This window comes from Python bivittatus, unplaced genomic scaffold (assembly GCF_059951505.1).
Source record: "Python bivittatus isolate LINGU-HERP-01145 unplaced genomic scaffold, Pbiv_v1 ctg000060_np1212, whole genome shotgun sequence".
NCBI lineage: Eukaryota > Metazoa > Chordata > Lepidosauria > Squamata > Pythonidae > Python > Python bivittatus.
In genome coordinates, this window is record NW_028277044.1 from 775075 (window position 1) to 802305 (window position 27231).

General features: G+C 39.7%; 1 protein-coding gene across 8 annotated transcripts; it reads left to right on the forward strand.

Annotated features, from left to right (window-relative positions):
* Positions 1 to 213: 213 nt before the first annotated feature.
* DZIP1 (DAZ interacting zinc finger protein 1) lies at positions 214 to 27164 on the forward strand. Of its 8 annotated transcripts, none has more exons than XM_088136444.1 (20): positions 214 to 342; positions 2407 to 2895; positions 8170 to 8254; positions 10380 to 10504; positions 11332 to 11493; positions 12066 to 12203; positions 13222 to 13284; positions 14320 to 14460; positions 15242 to 15293; positions 15438 to 15491; positions 18057 to 18116; positions 18667 to 18708; positions 19259 to 19404; positions 19712 to 19904; positions 21848 to 21977; positions 22285 to 22338; positions 23134 to 23315; positions 24538 to 24665; positions 25569 to 25740; positions 26223 to 27161. In XM_088136444.1, exons 2-20 carry the CDS (start codon positions 2425 to 2427, stop codon positions 26303 to 26305), a joined length of 2481 nt encoding a protein of 826 aa, XP_087992570.1. In that variant the 5' UTR covers positions 214 to 342; positions 2407 to 2424; the 3' UTR covers positions 26306 to 27161. The 8 variants fall into 8 exon arrangements, with proteins under 8 accessions (XP_087992570.1, XP_087992573.1, XP_087992569.1 ...); XM_088136447.1 differs by having other exon boundaries at positions 218 to 347; positions 11332 to 11430; positions 26223 to 27164; XM_088136443.1 differs by having other exon boundaries at positions 218 to 347.
* The last annotated feature ends 67 nt before the right edge of the window (positions 27165 to 27231 follow it).

Below are 27231 nucleotides of genomic sequence, written 5' to 3' on the forward strand. Positions count from 1 at the left end.
CCCTCGCTTCCTCCCAACCGGTCCCCTCCTTCTGGAATTTCGCTCCAGGAGGAACCGAAGGGGCCGCCCTGTTCTTCTGCAGACGGGCCTTCCTCCCGGCCCGAGCGCAGCTTCTTCCCCACAAGGCCAAGGCCGCTTCGTGCCTCTGCTTGCTCCTCCCCGCTTGGGGATAATAGGATTGGACGGACGGGAGGAAGGGGGAAGACAGAAAGGAATCGCGAGGCGCCCGCGCATCTCACGGCGGGGGCTACGCGGTCGCCTGCGGGAAGCGCGCGAGGGGAGAGGAGGCGGCGGGGCCGGGTAGTCGAGCCAGCCGCTTCTCTGGAGCGTCGACTGATCCAGGTGAGGTGAGCAAATTCGAGATCCCAGGGAAAGGGGAGCAGCGGCGGGGTGGAAAGGGAGAGACGATTCACCCCGGCCCCTGTCGCCGGGCGACCCTTCTGCAAAGCCCCTCTTTGTGACGGGATCTTGCCGCATCGCATCCGGCAAAGGGAGCTCGTTCCGCTCCTGCAGCTCCCGCCGGGCAAACGCCCCGGGAGAGCGAGCCCAGGGAGGGAGGCGGGGGTAGCGGGAAGTCCGCTTGCCTGTTCTCGCCTCCCTGCGCTGGTCCTTCTTTTGCAGTCGGACTGGGCTGCTGGAATAAGGCTTGAATGCGAACGTGCTTCCTAACTCCGCGGGGAAGGTGCCTTTTTTAATACCGAGGTTAGAGCAACACGCCGTGTAACCGGGCTGCATAATGTGTCAATATTACTATTGGCATTTTTAATGGGAGCTTTTGTTGGCTAAAAAACAGTATTTTGGCCCCCTACAAACCCCCGTCTTTCTCACGGCATACGGTACACTGGTACGGATTGCAACCCACTTTATCTGCTGTCAGAGATAGAAGTGTGTGAATACATTACATACATACATACATACATGTCACCTATATATGTTCATATATATGTGTATGTATATGACTGTTCTGTAACCACAGAGAATACAATATTGAAGTCGGAGGTGCTGATAGATTTAATTTATACTCTATAATAGAGAGCATGAAATCCTCTCACAAAAATCAGTAGATTGTAATCAAAGATAAACAAGATTCCTTTCTGATTAACTTGAAAGGGAAAGAATCATTATAACACAGGCCCATAATGGCTGGATTCAGAAGCCAGAATTTAAAAACTTTAACAAGCCACAATTGGCTGCTATCACTATTATGTTAAGCCATAAATCATGGTTTATGAATAATACTGATGCATGCAACATACCAAGCCAAAATCAAGCCACATAATGGCTTAATGTGAATTCGGGCAACTATGGCTTATCAGCAAACCATGACTAAGCAACTGGATCACTGAGGACAACCCCAAGTAAAATTCAGATTAACCAACAATTTTCCTTGTGTTGATCTGGACAAAAGTGTTGGAAGTACAAAGCAAGGGAGGGAAGCAGGGAATTGTGGAAAGCTTGTTTCTGCACCAATGCAACATTTTTCCAGGTTACAATATATATGACATCTTAAAACATTTTTGATTCATACCACTACACTATTGGATTGAAGGATTATTAGATGCTATATTATTAGATGCTTCAGAAATAAATTAGGAGTGATAACAACAGGATTGTAAATGCAGAATGGGTGCTTACAGTAAAACAGGGATGCTTTTATGTGCTCTAAAGACAGTCAAATCCAGTGCTAATTTCTGGAACCAGGATGAAGAGCTTGTGATGCTTGAATTCAGCTTCTCTGCACCTCCAAAAATGACCTGTTTTTATCTTCTTTTCCCCCCTTACTTTTGGATGTGCCAAAGCTGAAATCAGCCGTTTTTCTTGCAGATGATTAAAAACGTTAAATAAAGACCAGTGCACGCCTAAAACCTATCACTTTTCTAATTCCTCAACTTGTTGGGACACTTTGCTCTTTGGATGGCCAGGGTTCTGATCCGTTTGTGGGAATAAGCTTCACCTTGCTCTAATGCAGCGGAATTTATTTTATGAGAGGGAGTCGGTAAAACTGCTAAATCAGTGCGTGATTTTTTCTCCCAGAGAACAGGCCGACCAAAGCCTATCCGGAGCCCCTCGCAATCAGACTGCCCCAGCCCCGGCTGGCAGTGGGGGGCGAAGGCGGGGCCTGTTCCTCAACTTCAGTCGCTTTAAAGTGGGCGGATTCAACGCTCAGAACCCCCCAGCCAGCTCAGGGCCCTACTTTCCTTACGAAGGGAGGCCGTTGCAGGGAAAATCCGCTGCTGCCGCAGGGTCGCGGAGACGTTCGCGGGCGGGAAGTCGCGTCCCCCCCGCGTGACACTCCAGCAGCGCCGCCTCGGTTGCCGCGGCAACGGGGGGGGACACGCGGCGGCCGGCCGGCCAAGTCACCCCGGCGGACGGCGGCGCGGGACCTCCGTCTCTCTGTCCCCGCAGGCAGCCCCGCTCGCTTGGATGGCGGCAGCGGCCTCTCCGCCGCCGGGGGCGGCCCTGCCCCCTTTCCAGTTTCGCCCGCGGCACGACGGCCCGGACTGGCGTCGGTTGAGCGCCGTGGAGGTGGACCGCGTGGCGGCCGAGGTGGACGTGGCGGCGCTGCAGGAGCACCTGGAGCACGTCACCTTCTGCAACGCCGGCCGCGAGCGATGCCCGCACTGCCAGGGCCCCGCTGACCCGCTGCTGCTCAAGCTCCTGCGCCTGGCGCAGCTCAGCCTCGAGTACCTGCTCCACTCGCAGGACTACCTCAGCGCCCAGCTCCGCGCCGGCCAGGAGCTGCTCCGCGCCGCCGACGCCCACCGCGATCTGCTCGCCAAGGACGTGGCTCGCGGGGCCCAGCAGATCCGGCTGCTCAAGGAGGAGTGCAAGCGCCGCAAGAAGATGATCGGCACCCAGCAGATGATGATCCAGGCCGGGACCACCTACCACCAGGTGGGCGGGCGGGGAGGGCGCAGCTCCCGCGCGCGGGGCCCGGGGCAACGGGGCCCTCGCCACGGGTTTAGCGCAGCGGGGCGGCGGGATGTGGGCGCCTCGGGCGGAGCTCGGAAGCTAAGCAGGATCGGCCTTGGCTACTTCTTGGATGGGGCCGGCTTGGGAGGTCGGAAAAACGCCCCATGGCAGCCAGCTTGCCCAGACAACTGCACGGAGAAGGTGAGCTTGATTCAAGGGTGATTTGACTTTTATGTGTCCATATGAATACAGGATTACAAGCATCTTCTCCCCCCCCCCCTTGTTTGGGTAGGTTTGGTTGTGAGCCTCGTGATTTGAACTCAGTGTCAATGGTATCAGGTAAGATACCATTCTGAATATTGGCGTGTGTGGAAGCCCCCTGCAAGTCAGTCTTTTGCTTCCATTAATACATAGAAATAACAAAAGCTGTAAGTAAAGCAAAACAATAAAATATTGGGCATTTTTTAGAAGATAGGGAAATGTTCAATAATGCGATTCTTCTAAATTTATAAAATTAAGTTGAAGTGAGGTAATCTTTTCTGTCACTTCTTTCTGCTGTAAATGTTAAAGAGTAGCACAGAATTGTTGACTTTTGCTTACCTTTTTATTGGCATAGCTTCAGACATTTCTGAATTGTCCTATGATGCTGCTATACAGGTGAAACTCGAAAAATTAGAATATCGTGCAAATATTCATTTATGTCAGTAAGGCAACTCAAAAGGTGAAACCAAGATATGAGATAGACGCATTACATGCAAAGCGAGATATGTCAAGCCTTACTTCGGTATAATTGTGATGAGTATGTAGCTGTAGCTTATGAAAACCCCAAATTCACAATCTCAGAAAATTAGAATAGTGTGAAAAGGTTCAATATTCTAGGCTCAAAGTGTCCCACTCTAATCAGCTAATGAATCCATAACACCTGCAAAGGGTTCCTGAGCCTTTAAATGGTCTCTCAGGCTGGTTCAGTAGGAATCACAAGCATGGGAAAGACTGCTGACCTGACAGTTGTGCAGAAAACCATCATTGACACCCTCCATAAGGAGGGAAAGCCCCAAAAGGTAATTGCAAAAGAAGTTGGATGTTCCCAAAGTACTGTATCCAAGCACATCAATAGAAGGTTATGTGGAAGGGAAAAGTGTGGTAGAAAAAGGTGCACAAGCAGCAGGGATGACCGCAGCCTGGAGAGGATTGTCAGGAAAAGGCCATTCAAAAGTGTTGGGGACTTTCACAAGGAGTGGACTGAGGCTGGAGTTAGTGCATCAAGAGCCACCACACACAGACGGATCCTGGACATGGGCTTCAAATGTCGTATTCCTCTTGTCAAGCCGCTCCCGAACAACAAACAGCGTCAGAAGCGTCTTACCTGGGCTACAGAAAGAAAGAACTGGTCTGTTGCCCAGTGGTCCAAAGTCCTCTTTTCTGGTGAGAGCAACTTTTGCATCTCATTTGGGAACCAAGGACCCAGAGTCTGGAGGAAGAATGGAGAGGCACACAATGCACGATGCTTGAAGTCCAGTGTGAAGTTTCCACAGTCTGTGTTGATTTGGGGAGCCATGTCATCTGCTGGTGTTGGTCCACTGTGCTTCATTAAGTCCAGAGTCAACGCAGCCGTCTACCAGGAGATTTTGGAGCACTTCATGCTTCCTTCCGCAGACGAGCTTTATGGGGATGCTGACTTCATTTTCCAGCAGGACTTGGCACCTGCCCACACTGCCAAAAGTACCAAAACCTGGTTCAGTGACCATGGGATTACTGTGCTTTATTGGCCAGCAAACTCGCCTGACCTGAACCCCATAGAGAATCTATGGGGCATTGCCAAGAGAAAGATGAGGGACATGAGACCGAACAATGCAGCGGAGCTGAAGGCCGCTATTGAAGCATCCTGATCTTCCATAACACCTCAGCAGTACCACAGGCTGATAGCATCCATGCCACGCCGTATTGCGGCAGTCATTGCTGCAAAAGGGGCCCAAACCAAGTACTGAGTACATATGCATGCTTATACTTTGCAGAGGTCCGATATTGTTCTATTTCCAATCCTTGTGTTATTGATGTCATGTAATATTCTAATTTTCTGAGATTGTGAATTTGGGGTTTTTATATGTTGTACGCCATAATCATCACAATTATACCAAAGTAAGGCTTGACATATCTCGCTTTGCATGTAATGCGTCTATCTCATATATTGGTTTCATCTTTTGAGTTGCCATACTGACATAAATGAACATTTGCACAATATTCTAATTTTTTGAGTTTCACCTGTAGTGTGAGTTATTATGCTAGCATGCATCTAGTTGATAACGATAATATATTAAACTTGTATGCCACCTGACTCCTAGCAACCTGGGTGGATCACAACAATCAAACAAAGAAATTAAGAATGAAATCAATAAAAGATAAAGATAAAAGATGGCAAGCACGATGAAGGGAGGGGTCTCACTCTTCCTCACCAAAGGCCTGGGTGAAGAGCCAGGTCTTCACGTCTAAACAACAGAGTGGGGCCATCTGGATCTCAGGAGGAACCTCATTCCAGCGGGCAGGCACTGCTACAGAAAAGGCGCACTTCTGGGGTCCTGCGTGCACCAACACCAGTCAGAACCCTGAATTGCACATGGGAGTAAACTGGCAACCAGTGCAGCTTGCAAAGCAGAGGCATTACTTGGGTGTACCAAGGCATGCCCATCACTGCTTGTGCCTCTGCATTCTGGACCAGTTGAAGTTTCTGGGTAGCCCCATGTACAGCTTGTTGTGGTAGTCAAGCCGCGAAGCGATGAGGGCACGAGTGACTGTCTGACAGGTCCCCCATGCTCAAATGTTGAGTTTCTATGTTATTTGTAGACGCATCTTCTAGAAAGCACTTGACCACATAATCCTGCTGTCAGTGAATGAATCAAAAAGATACGAGTGCATGCATACAATTTGTTTTTGTATATTCAGATAACTGAGTTAAATGTATTTAAATTTCAAAAATGAAACTCTACAGTGCAGATCATAAATGTACCATTGTACCCATTGAGAATAGGGCAATCAGCAAGTGCTGTTTTTTTATGGATTTTTTTTTATTGGATACAAATAGCATTCCTGCTTCATTTTTAATCAAGTCTTATGTTACATATTTATGGTTTTTATGAATAAAGAAGTTTGTGGCTTGCCCTCACCAAGCATAAAACACTAAATTAATCCCATGAACCATGCAATCACAACCGGCTAGCGAGACAGTTATAACTTGAGTATCTGGTTGGATAATGATATTCTGAGACAAGTTAATGTATTAACTTGTGGTATGTAGAAGATTCTTGTTGCATTTTGGCACCTCCCAGGCATCCATTGCTATCCAGGGATGATGTGAGCTTACATTTCAAAACAAAAATGTTGCTTAATTATTTATTGCCTTAGCAGCTTCAAGTCATTTAAATTTATTCTCATGGTAATTATCAATAATAGGATTTTAAACAGTAGATAAAAGTTGATAATTCAGCAATGGAGTTTGATTCAACTAAGGAAATCCTTCAATTGGCATTTATTGCTATATACCATTGTTTTATATTGTGACAGCTAATATCTTTCAATGTAGAAGATAGCTCTTTCAGGTAGGTGTGGAGTTTGAAGAGTAGGAGGTAGAAGAACAACTTGTTCTGGGAATTATACATCATACGTGTAATTTTGTAAATTATAAAAAGAATATACCTAATAATGCTATTGTAGTTATTAGTGCTGGTAAAAAGGAATCTTTTTGCTTGAATGTTTTTTGCCCCCATCCTTGAATGCAAGAAGTCTGAGCTGATGTTCCAACTTTGGGATAGCAGTAACTATTTTGTGTCACATTGAAATGATACTAGGGGTAATTTCCCTTTCTCATTTACTCTCACCATTTTTGTAGCAGCTTATATTTATAAGTTTCAATGGAACAGAGTTCCTTGGCTCCTTCTTGCTTAGTTCCAGGGGGGGAACACATCCAATCTGCAAGAATGACCCAGAGTAACCAGTTGGTAGTTGATACCCTGACATCCTGATACTATTATTCTTACAGATGCCTTTTTCTGTAACATTAATTTGAAGTAGAAACATGCAGGTAGTAAGCATTTATTTGACTACACTAGTGAATAATTTGAGGACTGATTTGCTCTTTAACTGGGAAGGTGTTGCATTTGTCACCAAGACTGGAGACTTTTTGGCCATATCATTGAAAACTTCATGAAAGTTGATGTGTCATCATCCATAACTGATGGCTAGATCACACCCCCTTGAGCTCAGATCCATTTTAGTTGTGTGTATGATAGTGGGACGCTGAAAGTCAACCTGTGTCTTTTCCCCAGTCATCAGACAGGAGACATGTTCATCCCTCATCAGATTATTCTCAGAAAAATTGATTTTCTTAAGAGGTATGGACTGGTTCCAGCCTTCTTTCTCTTCTAAGACTACCTCAGAAGGAGATTGTAGCTGTAATCTGTCTGGTTTATACATGCCCAGCCCTGACTCTTCAATGAAGCTGTACATGCTCTGGATATGTCGGTGTGGGCAGATCCTCATGCATTTAGGAATAGGGGCATGAAAGTTGTACCCAGGTAGCCTCAGTAGCAAATACAAAATTATGGTCAGGGTAACAAGTTTTTTGAGTAAACTAAAGGCCAAAGTGCAGTAATAGGACTGCAGATCAAATAAGGCCTGTGCTGTCTTATGAACCTGAAGCCATTCAGTACCCCTTAGGTAAAATCTTTGAGTCATGTTTGACCAACGGGGCTTACATGGATATGTGAATGTTATTTTCTTAGCACAAAGAAGTAGTTTACCTCTGCTGCCTTCTGGGACATTTTTTCGATTTCCCAGTCTTGTCTATCATCATACAATTTCTGGGTGGCCTTCCATCCAAGGACTACCTGACTCTGCTTAACTTTTTCAAGATTAGCCAACGTCAGCTGGGTACTGCCACCTCCTGTGACCAGTAGTGATTCAGAAGAATTAAGTTTCTTTATATGTATTGTATCTTTAAAAGTATCTTTATAATTTAATATTTACACATTTTAATCAGTGGTCTTTTCCAGCCCATTTTTGAGGGGATTGATTTGCCTGCATCGATCTGTTACCATTAAATTGTTTAAATGGCAGTTATTTTCATAACAACAAAGCTATGTCATTGAAAATAATGATAAACATTGAATCATACAGAGGTAAAGATAAAGAAACATACAGATATAAATATCTTTAGTTGAACAGATGTAGTTGTTGTTGTTTAACAATACTTTTATTTTACAGTGTCAGTTTTGTGACAAAGCCTTTATGAACTATTCCTTCCTGCACAGTCATTTGCAGCGTCGCCATTCGGAAGAACCGCTCACTGGTGAGTTTTTGATAAATAAATAAATAGGTTTCAGAACTGACATCCAAACCATAATTTTTCTTGTCTGAAAAAGGCAAACAAATGCAGTGGGTGCTACTCAGAGAATGAGGAGGGGGCCTGGTTTAGAGAGCCATTTAATTACTAGGAAGTCTAGCATGCTTATTACTTCTGCCAAAATGCAAGGACTTACTAGTGATTAAATTAAAAAAAATTAAAGTGAATTGTACAAATGCAGTTTGTACAATTTGTGTGTGTGTGTGTGTGTGTGTGCACGCATGTATGGCTTATATCTAGATACAGTATTTTTAAATTTAGGCTTTATTTTTTAATGAATTTTAAATTTTCATTTATGATCAGAGGAAAGGATCTGTTATGAAAAAGATACTTTATAATATATGAGTAAATTGATCTTGGACTGTAAATAAATAAATGATGTGACTATCAATATGAAATCAGTGTCTGTATTTGCTTTAAAAGGTGTATCAAATGTGCTTATCCATCAGTGCATCACAAAACATGCCTTCTTATATGAGTATGACTTTATATCTATGAAATTATAACTTTAAAAAACAGTTCTAGGTTGATTCCATTAATAAAAGGAAATAAAGATAATTTCAACTTATTGTGTGGTTCTACTACCAAAAGCATTTAATGCTTCACCCTAGCATTATGTAGCTATTACTCATTTTCTTTTCTGTGAGATAATTGGACATAATTTTCTTTTCTGCAATGTAACAGGTCACAATTTTCTTTTCTGTGACATAAATGGATGTAATTTTCTGTGACATAATTGGACTCTGTGTTTTAATAGTTTGGAAATATTTGCATAAAGCAGAGGTAAATCAAAGACAGTCTATCTGTATTCTACTTTTTAAACAAATTGTTTACTTCCAATTATTGCAGCTTCTGACTGATTAAATTGTAGCGGATTGGTTTTAAGGTGCTAGCTCAAAAATAGATCATCATATGTAATTTTTAGGAGCTTAATTGTCTTCTCAGATACAGTTGTTTTTCTTTCACATGCAAGGGCTTAAATTTAATGATCACAGACAGTATGGATAAAGAGAAACCTAGGCTATCAGTTCTCAGCTGCAAAACCTCTAGTATGATCTAATGGTCATACGGATTTTTGCAGCTTAGATCTGCAATTTAACATTTCTGGAAGAGTGAAAGTTGATGTGAAGAGCATCTCCTCACAATATTCATTACAAATATTTGTTTTTCTCTATAGGGTTGATCTTTTGACAGGGGTAGGCGGTGTGAATGGTTCAAAATGTTTGAAGGGTTCAAAACTGATTGAGGATAGCACAGATTGTTTACAGCCTATGATGTTATCAGGGCACCCAGAACTTAGCCATCATTCATTTATTTTGTGTATGTATATGTATAAGAAAGAGAAAAAGGCTTAATGAAGCAAAACAGAAAACTGTGTTGGTCTTGGGTTCAGTTTGACAGGATGTCTGTCATACAAATTCTTCAGCATTGTGGCTGAGGAGAAATCAGTCAAAGTGGTTGAAGGGGAATATGCCAAATATAGTTTCTTTGATTTGTTCACTCACTGTGATCATGCTTTAAGATTGGATAATACTTATATTTATTGTTATTTGAGATGGAGTTCAACTATGCTGGGGAAGGAGTTATTCCTGTTCCTTTCCTCCCACTGCTCATTCCAAAAAGAAGAGTGGGAAACCTGTGACCCTCTAGATGTTCTATTGGCAGTCCCAGTGAGTATGTTCAATGTGAAAAAAGCTGTGAGCTGTAATACAGGGACATTTAGAGGGGTGTAAGTTCCCCACTCTGACTTAGGACGTGATTGGGGGATGTTGCATTTGAAGGGAAGAGTGATCTGAACTCTGATAATGGAGAATTTTCTCGTAGGCTAGTATTTGTAAAGTATGTTAAACTAATGATTGCAAAAGTAACTCATGGTTTTTCTAGAGTGTTTATTGTTAAAGCAGCTTGGAGGGGTCCCTGTTGCATCTTTCAGATGACAGTGTACTGAGGAAAGTACCTAGCATTATAATCCACAGGAAGAAATCATACTTCAAATGTCTATGTAGGTAGAACTGCATTTCTCTGAAGTATATTAACAGGCACTATCACCAGTATGCATTCTTTGAAGCAGATCAGAAGAAAAAATCACAGACTGATAAACTGCAGGAGGAGATCAACCAACTGAAGGAACAGTTAGAACTTACCAGGTCTCAGTTAGAAGCTGAGCAGCATGCCCATATAGCCAAACTGTCTAAGGTAGGGCATATTCTGTACCACTCAGTTTTTAGGTATCATTCAGTTATATGTTACTAATTAAGATTATAATTCTAAACCAGTATCAACAATCAAAGAAGAAAGTGGCTAGCCTTGTCTAGTACCTTTACACTTTACAGAATGAAAAAGTGGATGGAAAAAGACCATTGACTTTCATCTTAGATTTGGTGGTCACATACAAAATCTGGACCCCTCTTATACATTCTTTGAGAAATTCCAAAGAATTGTCTATACTACCCATGGATTTTATCAAAAACATTTTTCTCAACAAGCGATAGAATTTCAACTTTGCCTTTTCTGTTTTTATTTAAATCAATCAGTACCACTACAACCTGAATATTATCTGATTCATGTCTGGTTTTGATGAATCCAGCTTTATTATTCTTGACCACTGAAAAAATCACTTGCTGAAATCTGTTGTCCAAAACAGCATTTAAAATTTTAATGTCTGCATTAATCAGTGAATGGATGTTACATAAACGTAGCGTATAATATTTAGCAGATTTGGTATAACTGTGATAGGTGTTTCATTAACTGAAGATGATGATACTCCAGCGTGATGTTGTCCTAGCAACTAGCCAGGTTAAAGGGAGTCAGTATACATTTTCACACAGCACCATTTCCACTACAAATCTTTTTCACTGCTCAGCAGTCCTCTAGTTAGATTGAAATATTTTACAATCCATACATCACACTAAATTATGATAAGGTTTGATTGGTTTGGGATTAGCATCATTATCAGTAGGCAGGAATTGTAGAAAAGGACCTTCTGGGGCAAGATTTCTCAGAATAACTTCATTCAATTTCAGGAATATGAAGAACGCAGGTCCAAAGAGGAGGAGATTCGACAGTTATTTCACAAGTGGAAAGAAGAAGAAAAGGAAAAATTGGCCAGTGAACTTGAGAAGGTGAAAGAGATGTTTATCAAGGAATTTAAAGAATTAACTGCAAAAAATTCAGAATTAGAAAATGTAAGTAACTGAAAAATTGGATGGTGTTCTTTATAACATTGGAGAAGACGTGAGAATTTCTAAGTGTAGAACTTTGTAAAAATCTTAATATACTGATCTATCTTGCCACAACAAATTCCTTCCTTTCCATTCCACTCCCATTCCTGCTGAGGGCTGTTGGAATAATCCTCAAGCTGAGGACTGTTTTCATCAGCAGCAGCTAAGGCTGTGCCTCAGAAGTCCTCCAAACAGAACGAAGGGCCCTGCTCATCAGTTCTGGAGAGCTCTCTCTTCTCTTCCCCCTCACCCTACTTATTGGTTACTTTCCTGGAAAGGATCTGAGGGGTTTAGTTGAGCACACATCCCTCTGAACTTAAAAAGAAATAATTGTACTTTAGTTTATATTTCTGTGGTGGTTTATTATTTAAATAATTAGAATTCAAGAAAATGGCTAGATTTCCAATATAGGGATTGGTGGTAATTGCAAAAAATACTCTGCTGTTTAGAAGTATTTTCTAGCAGAATATACCAGCTTATTCATCTTTCAAAAGAGAACTTTGAATTTATTATTGCTGCTGTTGTGCCCCTCTTAGCATTTGCTAGAAGTACAGAAGTCCAACCAACATCTGAAATCCAATTTAGGCACATTAAAAGATACCTATGAATTAACAGAAGAGAAGCATCAAACTGCTATGGATCATCATAACATAATGCAGCTTCTTGAAAAACAGGTAATTTAACACAAATGTCAGGCATTGTGATTTCAGACTCCAGGTCCCATGTATCTAGTTTAAACAGGGAGACAGAATTAACATGCACGTGGCCTTCCCTCATCTCCTTGTACGTTGCACACTGTTCCCACCAATTCCAAGAATGAACATGCTGGCTGGGGATGATTGAAATTACAGTTCAATTCATCTGGGGACCTGGGCTAGTGAAAGCAGAATTAGATATCTCAGGTATGTTGATCTGCTACTTCTACTTACTTAAGGGAAAGATTAGTTTTCAGTCTCACCAGGTTATATATTTCCTTCCAGAGTCAGGATCAGTTGTGCTTTAAATTGTTAAAAGGTGGTTTCAGTTTTTTGTCTTGTTCTAAAATATGACATAACGTATACCTGGGTTGAGTGGACTATTTGCCTTCTTTCATCTGAATGGCAGATTCCCCGCCCTTAATGCCATAACCTCTGAGATACCCCCATCCCCCCCACCCCAGAGTTTCCCACAAACCCTTGGAATCTGATTTTTGATAAGTAGGTACTCTAGAACTTCCAGAGCACAGCTGCATTATTGGTAAGATCCCAGACATCAAAATTGCAAGCTAAATTAGTTCATAACATCTACTGTGGATTCAAATGAAGCAGTCAGCTGGCTCAGTAGCCCAGACATGAGCATGAAATGATCTAGGCAGCTAACTTGGGCACAGAAAGCAAAAATAAATTAATTTCACAGTGTGGTTCTAGTCTCAGATAACCCATTTGAATTTACTTTCTTAGTATAAGCAATATGGACTTATTTAATAACTGCCACGTGTTCACCCTTTAATGTTAAGGTAGTATAACGAATTGTGATGTTATGCCAGTATCACAGCTTTTACGCTCCATGGCTGCTTTTCTGGTGCGGTAGTTCATACTGGGACTTCATCTGTATTGCGAATTTGAAACAGGTTGATACTTGGATTTCAATAAAACAAAATTAAGAAATATAAAATTAAGACATTGTTCAAATTATTCCACTTGTTTTATGTAGGAAGCTAAGTGGTCTTCTAAGGTACAAGCTCTTCAGGAAGAACATGAAAATGAAAAGCACCAGGTAAAGCTGAATGGAAGCTTCCTACATAGCATTAAATTATGTAAAAATGGATATTTATTACATGAGAACTTGGTAAACCATTCAGAATGGCTGTTTAAAATCCACTTTAGATATGTAAATTTTCATTCACCCATCCTCCTCCCACACTTTCTCAGTGAAGCTGCATGAAGCTATTTCACATTCACTTCTTTTATTGAAAAATAAGCTGCAGAATGCAGGAGTATGTGCCTTTTGATACAACAAGACTTACTTTGAACTTGCTCAGTTAAATTCAGATTTTTCTCTGTGAATGTTTGAGCTGGTAAAGCCAAGAATTCCAATGGGGACACCTCATCTTCCCCCACAGAAGTGTTCTATATATGACAGAGGTTATGCAGGAAGTACAGGCTAAAGGCTATCTTATAAACCATGAACAAGGTAAATATGTGGGGTTTTATCTGTATAAAAGGAAGACTCAGGAAAGGAGTTTCGCAAAATGGAGAAATGTGTAATGATGCAGTTAAAAGTGTCACACAATATCAGGATATCTGCCTTTCATTTTTTTTCAAAGGAAAAAAGCTGCAAACTATACAGTCTGTTATGCCCATAATGCAGTTGTCTGGTTTTGACTGATTGTGATATCTACACAAATCTTTTGTGTGTCATCAGAACCCTGTTGAGTAAGATAGGCACCCTGATGCTCTCTTGTTGTTGTTGAGAGGGCCCCAAATTGCCTAACCATACCAAAGAGGACAAAAGAACAATAAATGGATTATCTAATTCCTTTAGAGAATAAGCCTGTTTTGTAGATCTAAATTATTTCTCATAAAAGGGAAATGTGCCAGTTAACTTCCCATAGCAGATATATTTCCATTTCCTATAACTGAGGGGGAGCAGGGTCCAACCTTTAACCTTTATGAACAAAAAAGGTTAACCTGGAAGGAGGAAAGTTAGACCAGTAATTTTATTTTAGGTAAGACACATTTAGCATAAGATAAACATAAGGTTTCTAGTTACATTTAAACCAATTGACTTTTTCATATTTGACCTATTCAGCTCACATCTCAAATAGAGAAGCTCAAAGCATCAGTGGCTGAGGATCTGAATACGAGCAACATTTTCTATAAGAAGAGGCTAGAAGAATTAGGACAAAAGCTGCAAGAACAGAATGATCTTATTATTACCCAGAAGCACCAGGTCTGTTCCATGTAATGGTGCCCTTTTAAAATACCAGAGCATGGGCAAAAGGCCCATCTTTATAAAAAGTAGAAAAATATGGATGGAATTTTAGTAACTACACAAGTAAATATTTTCTAACCTTATACACTTCTCATTTTGCTTTCTTACAATCAGTGATTCTGGTTCCTTTAGTACTTAGGGTGGTTGCAAGTTAGCAGTACGGCATGGCTGCTAAAAGGTGAATACAAGTTTAGGCTGCATCTGGGCATTGCTTTTTAAAGAATTAGTCAGAAAAATGGGAAAATGTGCAGAATATGAACGATCAGGGGTCTGGAGACTCAGCTTTACAAGAAGAGGCTTAGGGAGCTGGGCTCAACAGCCAGAATTTGGATGGATGACTGTCAGGAAATTCCAGGACCATGAAGTCACTAGAACCAGTTCTTGAAGGTCCTTTTTGTCACTGGGCCAGCCTTGACGGTACTATAATGAGCCAACTAATTATAGCCAGGAATAGTCTCCTCTTTCTCTCCAAGAGAAAGCTACTATACGTGCTTGTCCTTATTACTGGGACCAATTAAGAGCTGTTCATCTGGAGGGGAGACCTTGTGCAGGGAGCAGGTATTGCAACAGCATCATTTGGGTTCCCATCTGATAGGCTGGGGATGAAGTCCTGTAACCTATCTGGAAGCATTTACTTCTCACCTTATTTTGTCCAAATGGGAGATGCTTAGCTAGCACTGTACAAGCAAATTCTCATTTCTGTGTCTGTCTCCACTGTTTTCTATCTCTGTAATTTCAGATAGAGAAACTGGCTTCAAAAAAACCAGTAGAAAATTTAAAGTCATCTGAGGGTAAGTGGGAATTTTAAGGAAGAAAGTTTAAAATGTGCCATAAATATTTTTTTTCTTTATTGTAAAACTGCTTCTGAGAAGAAGAAAAAAAAACCCTTGTTTGGAAATATATGTAGCTTATATCCTTTCACTTTTGTGTCCTAGTGAAAGCTTCAGTGCAAAATGTTCAGCCTAAATCAAGCCCATCATCTGTGCGTGGTAGGTTTCTGTGATGGATATGTAAATCCTTAGGTATTGTCCTCTGGGATAATAATAAGTAAGCTAAATTTAATTAATGGAACAATCTTTTTTTTTTTTATTAAGCTGTTCTGAAATATATTGGAAGGATCAGTCACCGTATTCATTGATGTAAATGTAACTTGCTGGCATTTTCTTTCTGTGTAATAATTACTTCTACTTAAACTCAAAATTGAAGGTTTTTTACTTTAGAGCATAAAACTTCATTGTAATCAAATTAATTTGTGGCTGGCTCAATAGATTTTGGAATTGAAGCAGAAAATCAATCCTTTCTCCCAGCTGTAAGAATATTATATTATCAAAAGAGCATCCAGAATCAGCCGTCTAAGGTTAGTTTAATCTGGAGCAAGCACCTTGAATAAAGTTGCAATAATAGGACATTTTAAAAAAAACTTAATTAAAATGTGTTTTATCTCAAGTGGTTTCTAAATATGCAAAAGATGTGAGAAAATGGATACGCTGGGAGGCTTGTTGAGAGGCAGCGTAGTGCTCACAGGTGCCACTGTGCCTGCAGAACCATCACCCATGCTTTGCAAAAGGCTCTGGTAGATCTTGGGATTTATTTCATTTGTAACATTTAATTGCTTTTCTACTTGGCCAGGAGCACTTCAAGGAGAGGAAAGTATGTTTGGAAAGGGATGGTTCTAAAGGAGAAAGTGGAGAGGGTGGAGAGTGAATGAAATGAGGGTTTAGTGGTAAGAGAGAGAATGAGTTCAGAAGAGAAGACTGAACGAACAGATTTGTATTTTTAAGGCTCGGTCCCACCTCTGAGGCATATTCAGGAACAGAGCAAGTTATATATATTTTTGCCTCATTTATTTGCTTGTTATAAAACGGGGTTATGCTAGAGTAGAAAATGTGTTGGTCCAGTGGACTGGTTTTGTATTCCATGGTGCAAAATGCATTTCTACTTTGTATTTTGTAAGTGAGTTGCTTGTCTTTCAGCCTTGCCAGTTTGCCTTTCTGTGCTAATTGGTCAGAGCCATTTTTATGTGGAACCTGAGGCAATTCCTTAAGATGTCAGATGTGCTCATTGGAAACCACAGCTTTGGAAGACTGAATCTCTCTAGCATTTCACATATAACGTTAATGATTATAGAGGTGCAATCTCCTTCAGTGCCAGGAATTGTATCACATGATAGCTGCCAACTCAAATAATTGGATTGTTTAGATCTGAAAGTTTAAGATGTGGGGAATCTTTATCTGTCATTGCTAATAGCTGCTCAATTTCCTCCACTTTGTACAGGTATCAGTGTTATTCTCTCAAATAAGTATAGATCATTACTTGTAATAGCAGATACCGTTTCTTGAAGCTACCTTTGAGTAGCAATTGAATTTTGAATCTTTGCTATTTCTGAACGTACAAAAAAACAGTCTAACATTTGATCAATATTCAAAGTTCTCAGTATTCAGCATTCCATATTCAATCTGGACATATTTAGGTATTTCATTTGGGTTATTTTATTAGTGATTGCCTGTTTAATTTCCACAGGTTTTTCTATCTCTGTGTGTCTCTCTTCCTCCACCTCCACATTCTTCTTGCCTTTTTATAATTATTGCTTTAAAGTAAAATTTGTAAGAACATAGGTATCCACAACAAACTTAAGTGACAAATGAGGAAACATAATTTGCAAATTTCCTACTTGTGTCTTGATACTAGGTGCAAATAGTAAGCTGCCAGGTTTGCATTGCACCACATGTATTATTACAGCCATATTCTGTGTTGCAATCCTCACAGTGCAGTCCATTGAAGCTTTTCTAAATTGGATGGTTGAACACCTTTTTTCAGCTTGGGCCTTGGGATTTTCTCATTACAAATTTTTGAGGATAAAATTTCTCAGATTTGCTTTGAACTGTTACTAGTAAAATGATACTTCCTTTGATGGATTAATGTTTTGACATGAGCACATGGACAGTGTGTTGGCTAGAAACAGCCAAAACACTTTTTACTCAGCCTTTGCTTTTTATGGCTTAGTATATCTATCAGAAGAGGATCAGCTGTTTAGGAATTGATTAATACAGCCTTAAGGCAAGAGTAGAGATTGAATTGACTGTTTCTGCAACCTGACTCAAATAATCTTTCTCCCCAGTCCCCGCAATATCTGTATATGGCGAGCAAAATGGTGTAAGGAAAAAGATTCTAAACCCAAATCCTAATTTCTGTTGCACTGTATGACGGCAGGAGGAAAAAAAGCAAATCTCCTCATGACCTTATTGGTTTAAACCCCAAAACATACTATCTATCCATTCAACCTGCAGTTGTGATTAGTGGTTGAAAAACAAATTGTGCATGATAATAAATATTTCACATGTGCATATCTCTGTAGCTATAGGCAGGTTACAATTTGTATAAAGTTGATCATGAGTTACTGCATTTGATTGGGCTCTAATCAGAAGATGAATATGCACGTGGTACTATTCCATACATTTTTTAATGGTTTTCATTCTCTGGGCCTTATCTTGACCTCTTTCTATCCTGTCTGTCTCTTTGTTTCTGCCGTTATTGATGTGTTTCCTCATTATTAGAACAAGCCCTCTTGGTACCCATGCTGGAGCCCATAGAGGAGCTTCCAGAGAATGAAAAAGGTAATCAACAGGACCAGTTGAAGCTTTTGTGGCCTAAATTCTTCTTGCATTACGTATGTGTGTGTGTGTGTGTGTGTGTGAGAGAGAGAGAGAGAGAGAGAGAGAGACCGCGCAATGTCATGTTGACAGCAATCTTGTTTTCTAGCAGAAGAAACAAAATTTAAAGTCTTACATCAACACTTTCAGTTGAGCTTCAGTGTTTCTACGATCCCTTTGACAAAAGTAGCTTTTCCTATCGCTTGGCCTTCCTTTTGGCCAATTAGCGCCCACCGTTAGTCTCTCTAGATCTAGTTGTAACCATCCCTTATGTCCAGCCAGAGTGTGTCTCCTCCAAATAAACTTTCTCACACATATGGACAATTGAGTTAGCTGGCATCCTCCTTTTTCTTGGCTTTCTTGGAGAAGAGGGCAAACCAGTTGCCTTGGTTCTGAAATGAAACTCTCTTTATTTTGGGGTGCTGTTGGAATTTCTCACAGTTCATTTGATTACAATTCTTGGCTTGTGTGGCTGTCAGTCCACTGTTTGAATACTCCTCCGTTATTCACACAGACCTAGGATTTACAATTGCCTTCAGGGAGTCAGTGATTGAAGGTATTTATGCATGCAGGCTTCTCTATTACTTGTGATAGCAGTAGTTTTTTAAGTAATTGGATACAGATAAACCCTGCAGAAAAATCATATGTGAAAATGCTAACAATAACAAACATGATAAGTAACAATTTAATGTGGATGATAAATTGTATTCAATGAACTAGTATAGCTTGGATTCTAATATCACATTTCAAGCTTACCTACATTGGTTTGGATTGAAAATCATTCTTAGAGTAGGTGTACTAAAATCAATAATAAACTTAATTTTTTTGGTTTTAATGGATTTACTGTATGTATAATTAAATTGATATCTAATGTATAACATGATTTGTCAGATGCAGCTGTGGCCAAGGAAAGAGTTGGATTTTGATCTTGCACAGCTAGCCCGATTATATTCAGTTATGTTTTTGTTTTGCTTTTTGATGTAGAAATATTAGAATCTGTTCAGACAGAAAATTCAGGTGAGTGCATGATATGTTGCAAATATTTTGATGAAGTGTATATTGATTTTGTGATGTGATTTTAAAGAAAAATACCTGGTTTGTTTCAGAAATAGAAAAGCAAGTGCCCAAAACAGGAAAGAATAAGTCTCATATAATAAATACTTTGAAGAGCGATCCTTCTTTAACGAAAGAGCTGAGAACTGTTTTGGAGCAGACCTTAGCAGAAAAGTTGGAATCCTTGGGAATTAAATCCGTAAGATCACTTTAAATTGTTCAAATGAGTGAAGGAATTTTAACAAAGTCTTTTTCAGTCTAATGCGTTTTGGGTGTGCCTGCCTAGCATTCTGACCCTTATGTCACACAAAAAATAGCCTAATATAACCAACTCTGAACAGGAAAAAGATTAGTGTCTTTGGTGAAAGACCAAATCTTAGCACAGAAGGCAGTGCATCTAAAGTAGTGATGTAACTATTCCATCAGTTCCCTTCCCAAGGCTAATTTATATATCTCCTGAAAAAAGTAAAATTATTTTTAATTTTTTAAAAAACCCTCCCACCCAGGGAGTACATGGCATCCCGAGTGATCATTTGAACAGAGTCTTAATATCTGTTGAGTCTGCTAGAGAAGAGAGAAAGAAACAGTTGCCTGACATTCAACATATTCGAGAGCAACTTGAACGACAAGTCAGCTTTAGAGTTGCAGAAAGATCATCTTGCAGCAGACTTCTTTCCATCCCTCATCTTTCTCCAGAAGGTATGATCCTTTTCTAGGCCATGGGGTCAGATTTTAAAAGTTAAGCTCTGCTATCTGTAAATTTATTGTATTGATCTATTCATCATATTTATATGGCTGCCCATCTCACAAATAAGTGACTGTGGGCAGAGTACAACAAAGCTGATCCCTTAAGATAATAAATGATTCCTTAAGATAAAAGTGTGCCAGTTTGTATGTACAATATGACTGTAATTGCTAGATTTATTGATTACAGGTAGGTCTCAGTTAGTGCTGATAACGAATCCCATGAAATGGTTGCATTATTCATATTTGCACTATTCAAAGTGATATATCTATGGAAAATAAGGTAATTGGTTCCAGCTTGACAGAAATAGGCAATAAAAAATTCTTAACATAAATTTTTATATCTCTATTAATGAAATATAACAGTAAAGGATTAAAAGAATATATTTACAACTTAAATTTATTTTCAAGAAAGTCACAGAGCAGTTATAGAAAGCAAAATAAAAACAAAAACATTCTAAATATCATTCCTATCTATTTTCTAGATAGATAGATAGATCTCATAAATATTTAAAATAAATAAGCCAAGCGGACAAAGGAGGAGGATAAACCCATATCCAGAGTGTATGTGCTGTTGCCTATATTCTGTTGTAGTTCTTCAAAATGAGCCTCTTCTTTTTTTAGCTTTCCTTGAACAGAACCTTCTTTTCCTCCATGATGCACCTGCGATGATTAGCGTATAAAACCCTCAACTGCGCAAGTGCTATCCTCGCACTAACTGAATTTGGGCTCGCATTAAATGTGACCTAGTATGAATTTATAATTCGTGTTGAGTCATATATCGCACTATTTGAACTTTGAATTTTTAAAAGGTGATTAATCAGTTAGCAGTTGAACAGTTAAATTTTAGCAGTAGTGCTTTTCAGCAACAATCAACAAGGACAACAGTGTTTGGTAACAGCATACAGGAAAATGGCATATATGGAACATTGCTTAGCAAGAATTAAACATGAGCTTGCATTTTCTGTAGAATTTGCCCAGAATTTCTCAGGCAGATTTTCATTGCAGTTCTACAGCTTTGAATGTACTGCATATAGTCAAAGATCGAGCTTAATCCTCAACTACTTAAAAGGCACATCTGCCCTCCTCAGGGGTTTGTATCTGATTGCTGATTTCTCTTCTACTGACTGTAGCAGGTCTACTTGCAAATATCTTAGTTTGCAGAGGGGTTGTCCTGCTAGATTAATCCATTAGTAATCTAAACATTTATGCCCTAAAATGCTTTATAAAGTATAATAACTCTTTCTTGTATATACCAAGTGGACTATTGGTGGTTTGTATTAAGAAAGCACCGGACTGGTGATATGCTTGGGAAAACTTCATAGAAATGTTTTTGTTGTCCTCCTGGGCTTTGGGAAGTGGACAGAGTACTTTTCTTACTCAAAGGTGTATAAGAATTACCTATTTATTTATTTATATTTCAAATTTAGACACCACCCATCTCACAAGGAAGTGACTCTGGGCGGTCTCTTCATTTTATTAAACATGCTACTCATGGAAGCAATATTACTGGCTATTATTATGGGTACATCGTTTCTATGCATAGCATTGCATGTTAAAGCATATCTTACCTATCTTCTTTTTAAGTGAGGCAATATAAAAATAGTGATGTTAAAACTAGCCATTTAAAAAGAGATGGTGATAGCAAATGGCCCTACAAAGTTTCAGGGAATGTCGGAGCCTAAAGAGAGCCTGTGATTTGGTGGTCCAGTGACTTGCTAGAATAAGGTAATGAAAGACTATCTAGCTAAGAGTTAGATGAACTAACATGCTAAAATGAAACTGAAGATACTGCTTTTTCTTCTTTTCTCTGACATGATTTCACTGTGCATCCTTTCATAGCTATGGCATTTGGTTTAAATAAGACTGGATTCTCCTTAGTTATAATTTCATTACAGCTAAACAGAGGGCAGCTCACTTAGGAACTTCATTATCCACTGTTTTGTCCAAGCCCGTAAAACGTTCTTCCATTGCCAAACGTTCACCCATGCAAAGAACATTGCCTGCTGAAAACACATCTACCCCAAAGTAAGTTGAAAATTTCAGGTGAGATGTAATTGTTGCATGTTTTTAGGGTAGCTGTTAGTGTTGTCTTCTTGATGATCAGGAAGTAATGGTGGGAATTACTAAATAGTTATATTATTTTCTCTGATCTCATCAAAATGAACATTTAAATTTGTAAGAAGAACAAGGAGAGTAGTCAGTTTAATTTACATATAAACCACATCCATAAGTTTGCTCCAGTGAGGAAATGGAGGAGAAAATTTGCAATATATAAAATAACCATCTTATTAGCCAATAGAAGCTGCAAATATTTGTTTTTCCCTTCTTCCAGAATCAAGAAAAGTATGTTGAAGGATGAAATTTCAAGAAAGCCACCAAGTACTGTGTAAGCTGCCTTCATTTTGGTTTGGATGCTTGGAAATATGAACCCTATTAGAAAACCAAAATTAATTTTGGAGCAAATTGGATATAACACTTGCCTAAAGAAGTACTGTAGGCTGATTGGAAATAAGGACAGAACAAAAGGAGAGAGGGGAGCAGAAGGGTGGGCAGGACATTCTGCCTCTGATTAGAAATCTGCTAACCCTCTTCTGGTTTCTTAGCCTCCTCAAATGCTATTTGTACACTTCTGATACCATTAATTACACTAAATAGTGTACACAACAGGAACCACCAATGGTTATGATTGGACTACTGTATGTCATCCATCTTTTAACTTGGATGAAATCAACTGATTGGCTAAAAATCTATTTAGGTCAGCATTTCGCAACCTTGTGCTTTTGAAAGATGCTGGAATACAGGTTCCTTCACTAAAAGTCATGAAGGGAGTTAGTTCAGCACTTCTTTGGAGAAGGCTGAACAGAATTCTGCCTAAAATATATAAGAATTAATTTATCCAACTTTAGAGCGGTGTTACCCTGGATTAAAAGTCAGTGCTTCATTCTCCTCTGACATAAAAAGCTATATATCTGCCTGTTGATGCCAAAATAATCTCCAGGAATGGGTGACAGCTCCCAATTATCCTTGCTTGCATAAGAGAGTTTCTAAGGAAACTGTCTAAGGTACAATGTTTGACAGGAGTATTACTGATTCTACTTTTATTATAGAAAGTTAGTTCATATTTTTAAAATTACTGTAACTGAAACAGGCTAAATTCATAGATCAGTTTTTGTTTTCCCAGAACTCCTCCATTTAGCTCAGAAGAGGAAGTGGAGGAAGATGATATCATGCAGTCCTACATCTCACCTGAATTATCTCTGCATAAGGCATCAAAGTGCAACAGCAAAGACAACTTGCCAAGATTTGCAAATCAGAGTGATGTAAACTTCCCTGAAGACGAAGTAGAACTTAAGCCATCCAGAAGTACAAAAGTTAATTATGTGGGCAGTCTTTGGGGAAAAGCTAAAAATATGTGGCACTTGTAGGGGAGGAGAAACTGGCAAGCTGAACCAAAGGAACCATGCTAGGAAAACAGTACCTAATCTAAGTGATCTTTGCAAAACCTCCAAATTATTACTTTTAAAAAATGGCTGAAATCTTGTGAGATTGAGTTATTTTAAGATTTCATCATTCTTGCATGTGATCTTGGGTGGGAGATCATCAAAATTTCATATGATTAATCTCAGGATTTGAAGTTACTACTTAATTTTTCAGGTCAGTGTTTGGATGATAATGTCCCTGCAAAAATGGCTCATCTCTGATGAAACTATTCTTTTCCTCTGCTTTGAGTGCTGTAATTTCCTATCCAGTGTCCAGGATTGTGCAGAATTATTGATAATCATACTGTCCTGGTTCCACTGTGTGACTTGTTTCAGTAGCATCTTAGTGTCTAGAATCTACATCCATTCCTGACCAGCTGATAGGCACAGAAATCATACCCACTGAGCCTTCTGCCTTCCATCTAATTGTCAACCAATTAATGCAAGGTTAATTTTGATTGGGCCACATCCTGTACACCAAAAATAAATAAATTTTCATCTGTGTTATGAAATAAAAATATAAAATAAGTGAACAGTATATTCACTTTTGAAAATTTTCTTAATTTAAAATCTGAGGTGGTATAGCAGTGTGACAAGCCTGCTGAGGGATGGCAGAGAGGGGCCCTCTCGTTCTCTCCACCTCTTGCAGCAGCTGGTTGCATTTAAGGTGGGCAGGAATGAAAGGGGCAGAACCTGGGCTGAGTGCAAAAGTAGAAACCCTCCTTGCCACTCGCCTGGCATGCAGTTTCACAACCCAAACTAGGGCGGCCAAAGGCTGCTGTTTGCTGAGACAGAAAAGGGAGGCCCAGCTTCCAATCTGTCTTCAGCCTTGGAAACTTACTGTATGATTTGGGGTCAGTTTTTATTAGACCAATCTAGCTCACAAGGTTATTGTGGTAGGGAAAAATTGAAGGAGAGTATGCTATGTACACCTCCTTGAGATCCTGGAGGAAAGATTGGTGGGGAGGGGGCAGTAACCACTGTACGACGTAGTCTCAGAACTAAGTCTTGTTAAGGAAAAGTAGTGACAGTGCAGCATGGATTGCCACTGTGTCTTCAAAATATTTGGTTTGTAAGCTGTCTCTCTTCTGTCTTGATGGTTTTAGGCTCTTTAATTCAAAATGAAATGGATGAAATGGAAAAGTTTCTTTTGAGCCAACGAAAGGAAAGTAAACAAATTGGAGGAACTAATTGTGTTTCAGCATCTATTCAAATGTGTGTCCAAGGAGTAAAGGTATTTCCTAAATGAGGTTCTAAACAGTCCCATTAAATATTTTCTGATCCTATTCTTGCTCCTGTGCACGCTTTCATTTGACTCTCTGATGTGATCTGGAATAATAATAGAACTGTATGGTTGGAAAGGGCAACTCAAGCCATCAGGTCCAGAATGGTACTCCATGCAGAAATTCCCCAAATTTATGGCCTCTGCTTGTATACATCTAGTGAACAGGAATCCACCACCTCCCACAGTTGTTGGTTCCACTGTCAAACTGTTCTTATTGCTACAAAGCTTTTCCTAACAAACAGCTGCCAGTATTAAGTTCACAGCAGTAGAATTCTGTACAGACTTATGTTCCTTTGTATCCAGTGGAGTGAGTTCTAAATGCAGTTTTAATAAAGCATTAATTTTAATGGAGAATGAAACACATATTTAACTCTTTCCAGTGTAAATGAATGAGATACAAGTAGAAACATTTTAACATGGCTGTATGTTTTTTTTTAAAAAGCATTGTAACTATAAAATCTGATAGACAATACTTTTTGCTTTCACATTGCTCATTCTACATCCTTTCAATAGAGGTCACTGTTTTCTTTTTTAGAATAACATGTTACTTTTTTTTCTACCTACATTGATATATTGTTTAATAATGAATCAGGAAAATACTCTGTGCATTTCTATACTTTCTCTCCAATTTTATTTTTTAAGTAAGAGCAGAAAAATAAAACCATTGTTTTTCTGTATTAGTCCTGTGAATTCCAAAGTTCCTCTAATTGTCTCATGTGTCCCTTTCATCTTAAATATACAGGCATTAGTGCAGTTACTGTGCTCAAAAAGACTGACAACCACTGCTCAATGAACTATTGCTAAATATTTCCAAAGTTAAAGAAATTGCTGTTATTTTTTTTTTCTTTATAGTTTACAGGTGTTGAAGATGAGGATGACTGGGATTTATCATCTCTGGAAGATGAAAAACTTTTGAAAGATGAGAAAAATAAGAATGTACCTGGTGTTGAAAAGAATGATCCATATGCTATATCCATGATCCATGGATGGGAAAATCCTGTGGGAAAGCCAATAAAGGATGAAGGTATTTTCATGCTGGAACTGCTGTGTTATATTTTTCCTGAACAATTTGAAAGGGGAGGTTTAATCCAGAGTTACATCTACTATGACTGTGGATACTGTTTACATAGACCCACCAGTTGTATTATTTATTTACTTATTTATTAATAGATTTATATATGATATAAATTATGGTATCCTAGTAGTGAAGAAGAAAGAGTTCCTGTGGCAACAAGATTGCACTGCAGTCATTTAGGGGCTGGTGAGGGTGGTTACAGTTTTATGCATTTCATAGCTATGCCCAGTGGCACTGATTCCAAAGCTGGATAGTTCCCACATTGGCCAGCTTTGATTATGGGAGACAATATTTTTCTGAAAAGATTTAGACTGGATAATAATGAGAACCTTTCTGAGTGTAAGAATGTGAAACAGTAGGTCCCAGGGAATGGTAGCGTCTTTGTCAATGAACATCTTTCAAAATAATTGTGCAGTTTTCTTTTTAAACAGGACTTCAAGAGGCAGATACTTCAAGCACACAGAAAAGCAGCTTGGTCACTGTTACAGATTGGAGTGACTCTTCAGATATTTGATTGTCCCAGAAGGAGGTTTAATCTGATTTCTGTCCTTTTTTTCTTATTGTGCACTAACAAGGAACTTTTCTTTACAAATCTGTGTCCAGAGTTTTACCTTTTATTAAATTCAGGCTTTTAATTATTTCCAGCTAGTTCTCCTGGGTGGGGGACGCGGTGGCGCAGCGGCTTAATGACGCTGAAAGTTGCCGGCCAGAAATGGTTGACGCTTCAGCGGTTCGAGTCCAGCCTTCGCGTTAACAGGGTGAGCTCCTGTTTCCTCCCCAGTTCCTGTCAACCCAACAGGTCGAAAACTCACGCGAGTAGATAAATGGGTACTCTCACTTCGGTGGGAGGAAAAATGCTGGCGGCGCCTTGCAAAAAGGAGTTGGGAGCAGTTGCCGGTAAGCGCGAAAAACCGTGCGCGCCCAAAAAGGGCGCGAAGCAACAGAAACCCCGCCTCCTGCGCTCGCCAGCTGGGCTCCGCCTCCTGCGCTCGCCAGCTGGGCTCCGCCTCCTGCGCTCGCCAGCTGGGCTCTGCTCTAGGAAGGAGGCTCTGGCAAACCACTTCCGAAAAACAATTGCCTTGAAAACTGCAAGGATTCGTCCAAGCAGTCACTGCAGAGTCAGCAATGATTGAGCGCAGACCAAAAAAAAAAAGGTTCTCCTGGAAGAAGTAGTTAAGTGTTTTATCAATAAATAGTATTAAATACTGCCCTAATAAAGTTTTTAAAACAATTAAAACATATTTAAACTTCATGAAAAACACAAATAACTTATATAAACTTATTTTTACTGTAATGCTACTTTCTTCCTTCTCCAACATCCAAGACAACAAAAAAGTTGGAAGAAAGTATTGTCCTTTTGATTCCCAGCACTTCCATGCAGCCACTGGCATGGACCCTCTTGATCCCTGCAGCACTTTCATGCTGCAACCCAACTTCATC

Coding starts and splice junctions, on each gene's coding strand:
- DZIP1 (XM_088136444.1), top strand. CDS start 2,425: ATGGCGGCAGCGGCCTCTCCGCCGCCGGGGGCGGCCCTGCCCCCTTTC. Junction 18,709..19,258: donor CAGGGAGTCAGTGATTGAAG/GTATTTATGCAT, acceptor GGTTTGTTTCAG/AAATAGAAAAGCAAGTGCCC. Junction 23,316..24,537: donor AGAACTTAAGCCATCCAGAA/GTACAAAAGTTA, acceptor TGATGGTTTTAG/GCTCTTTAATTCAAAATGAA.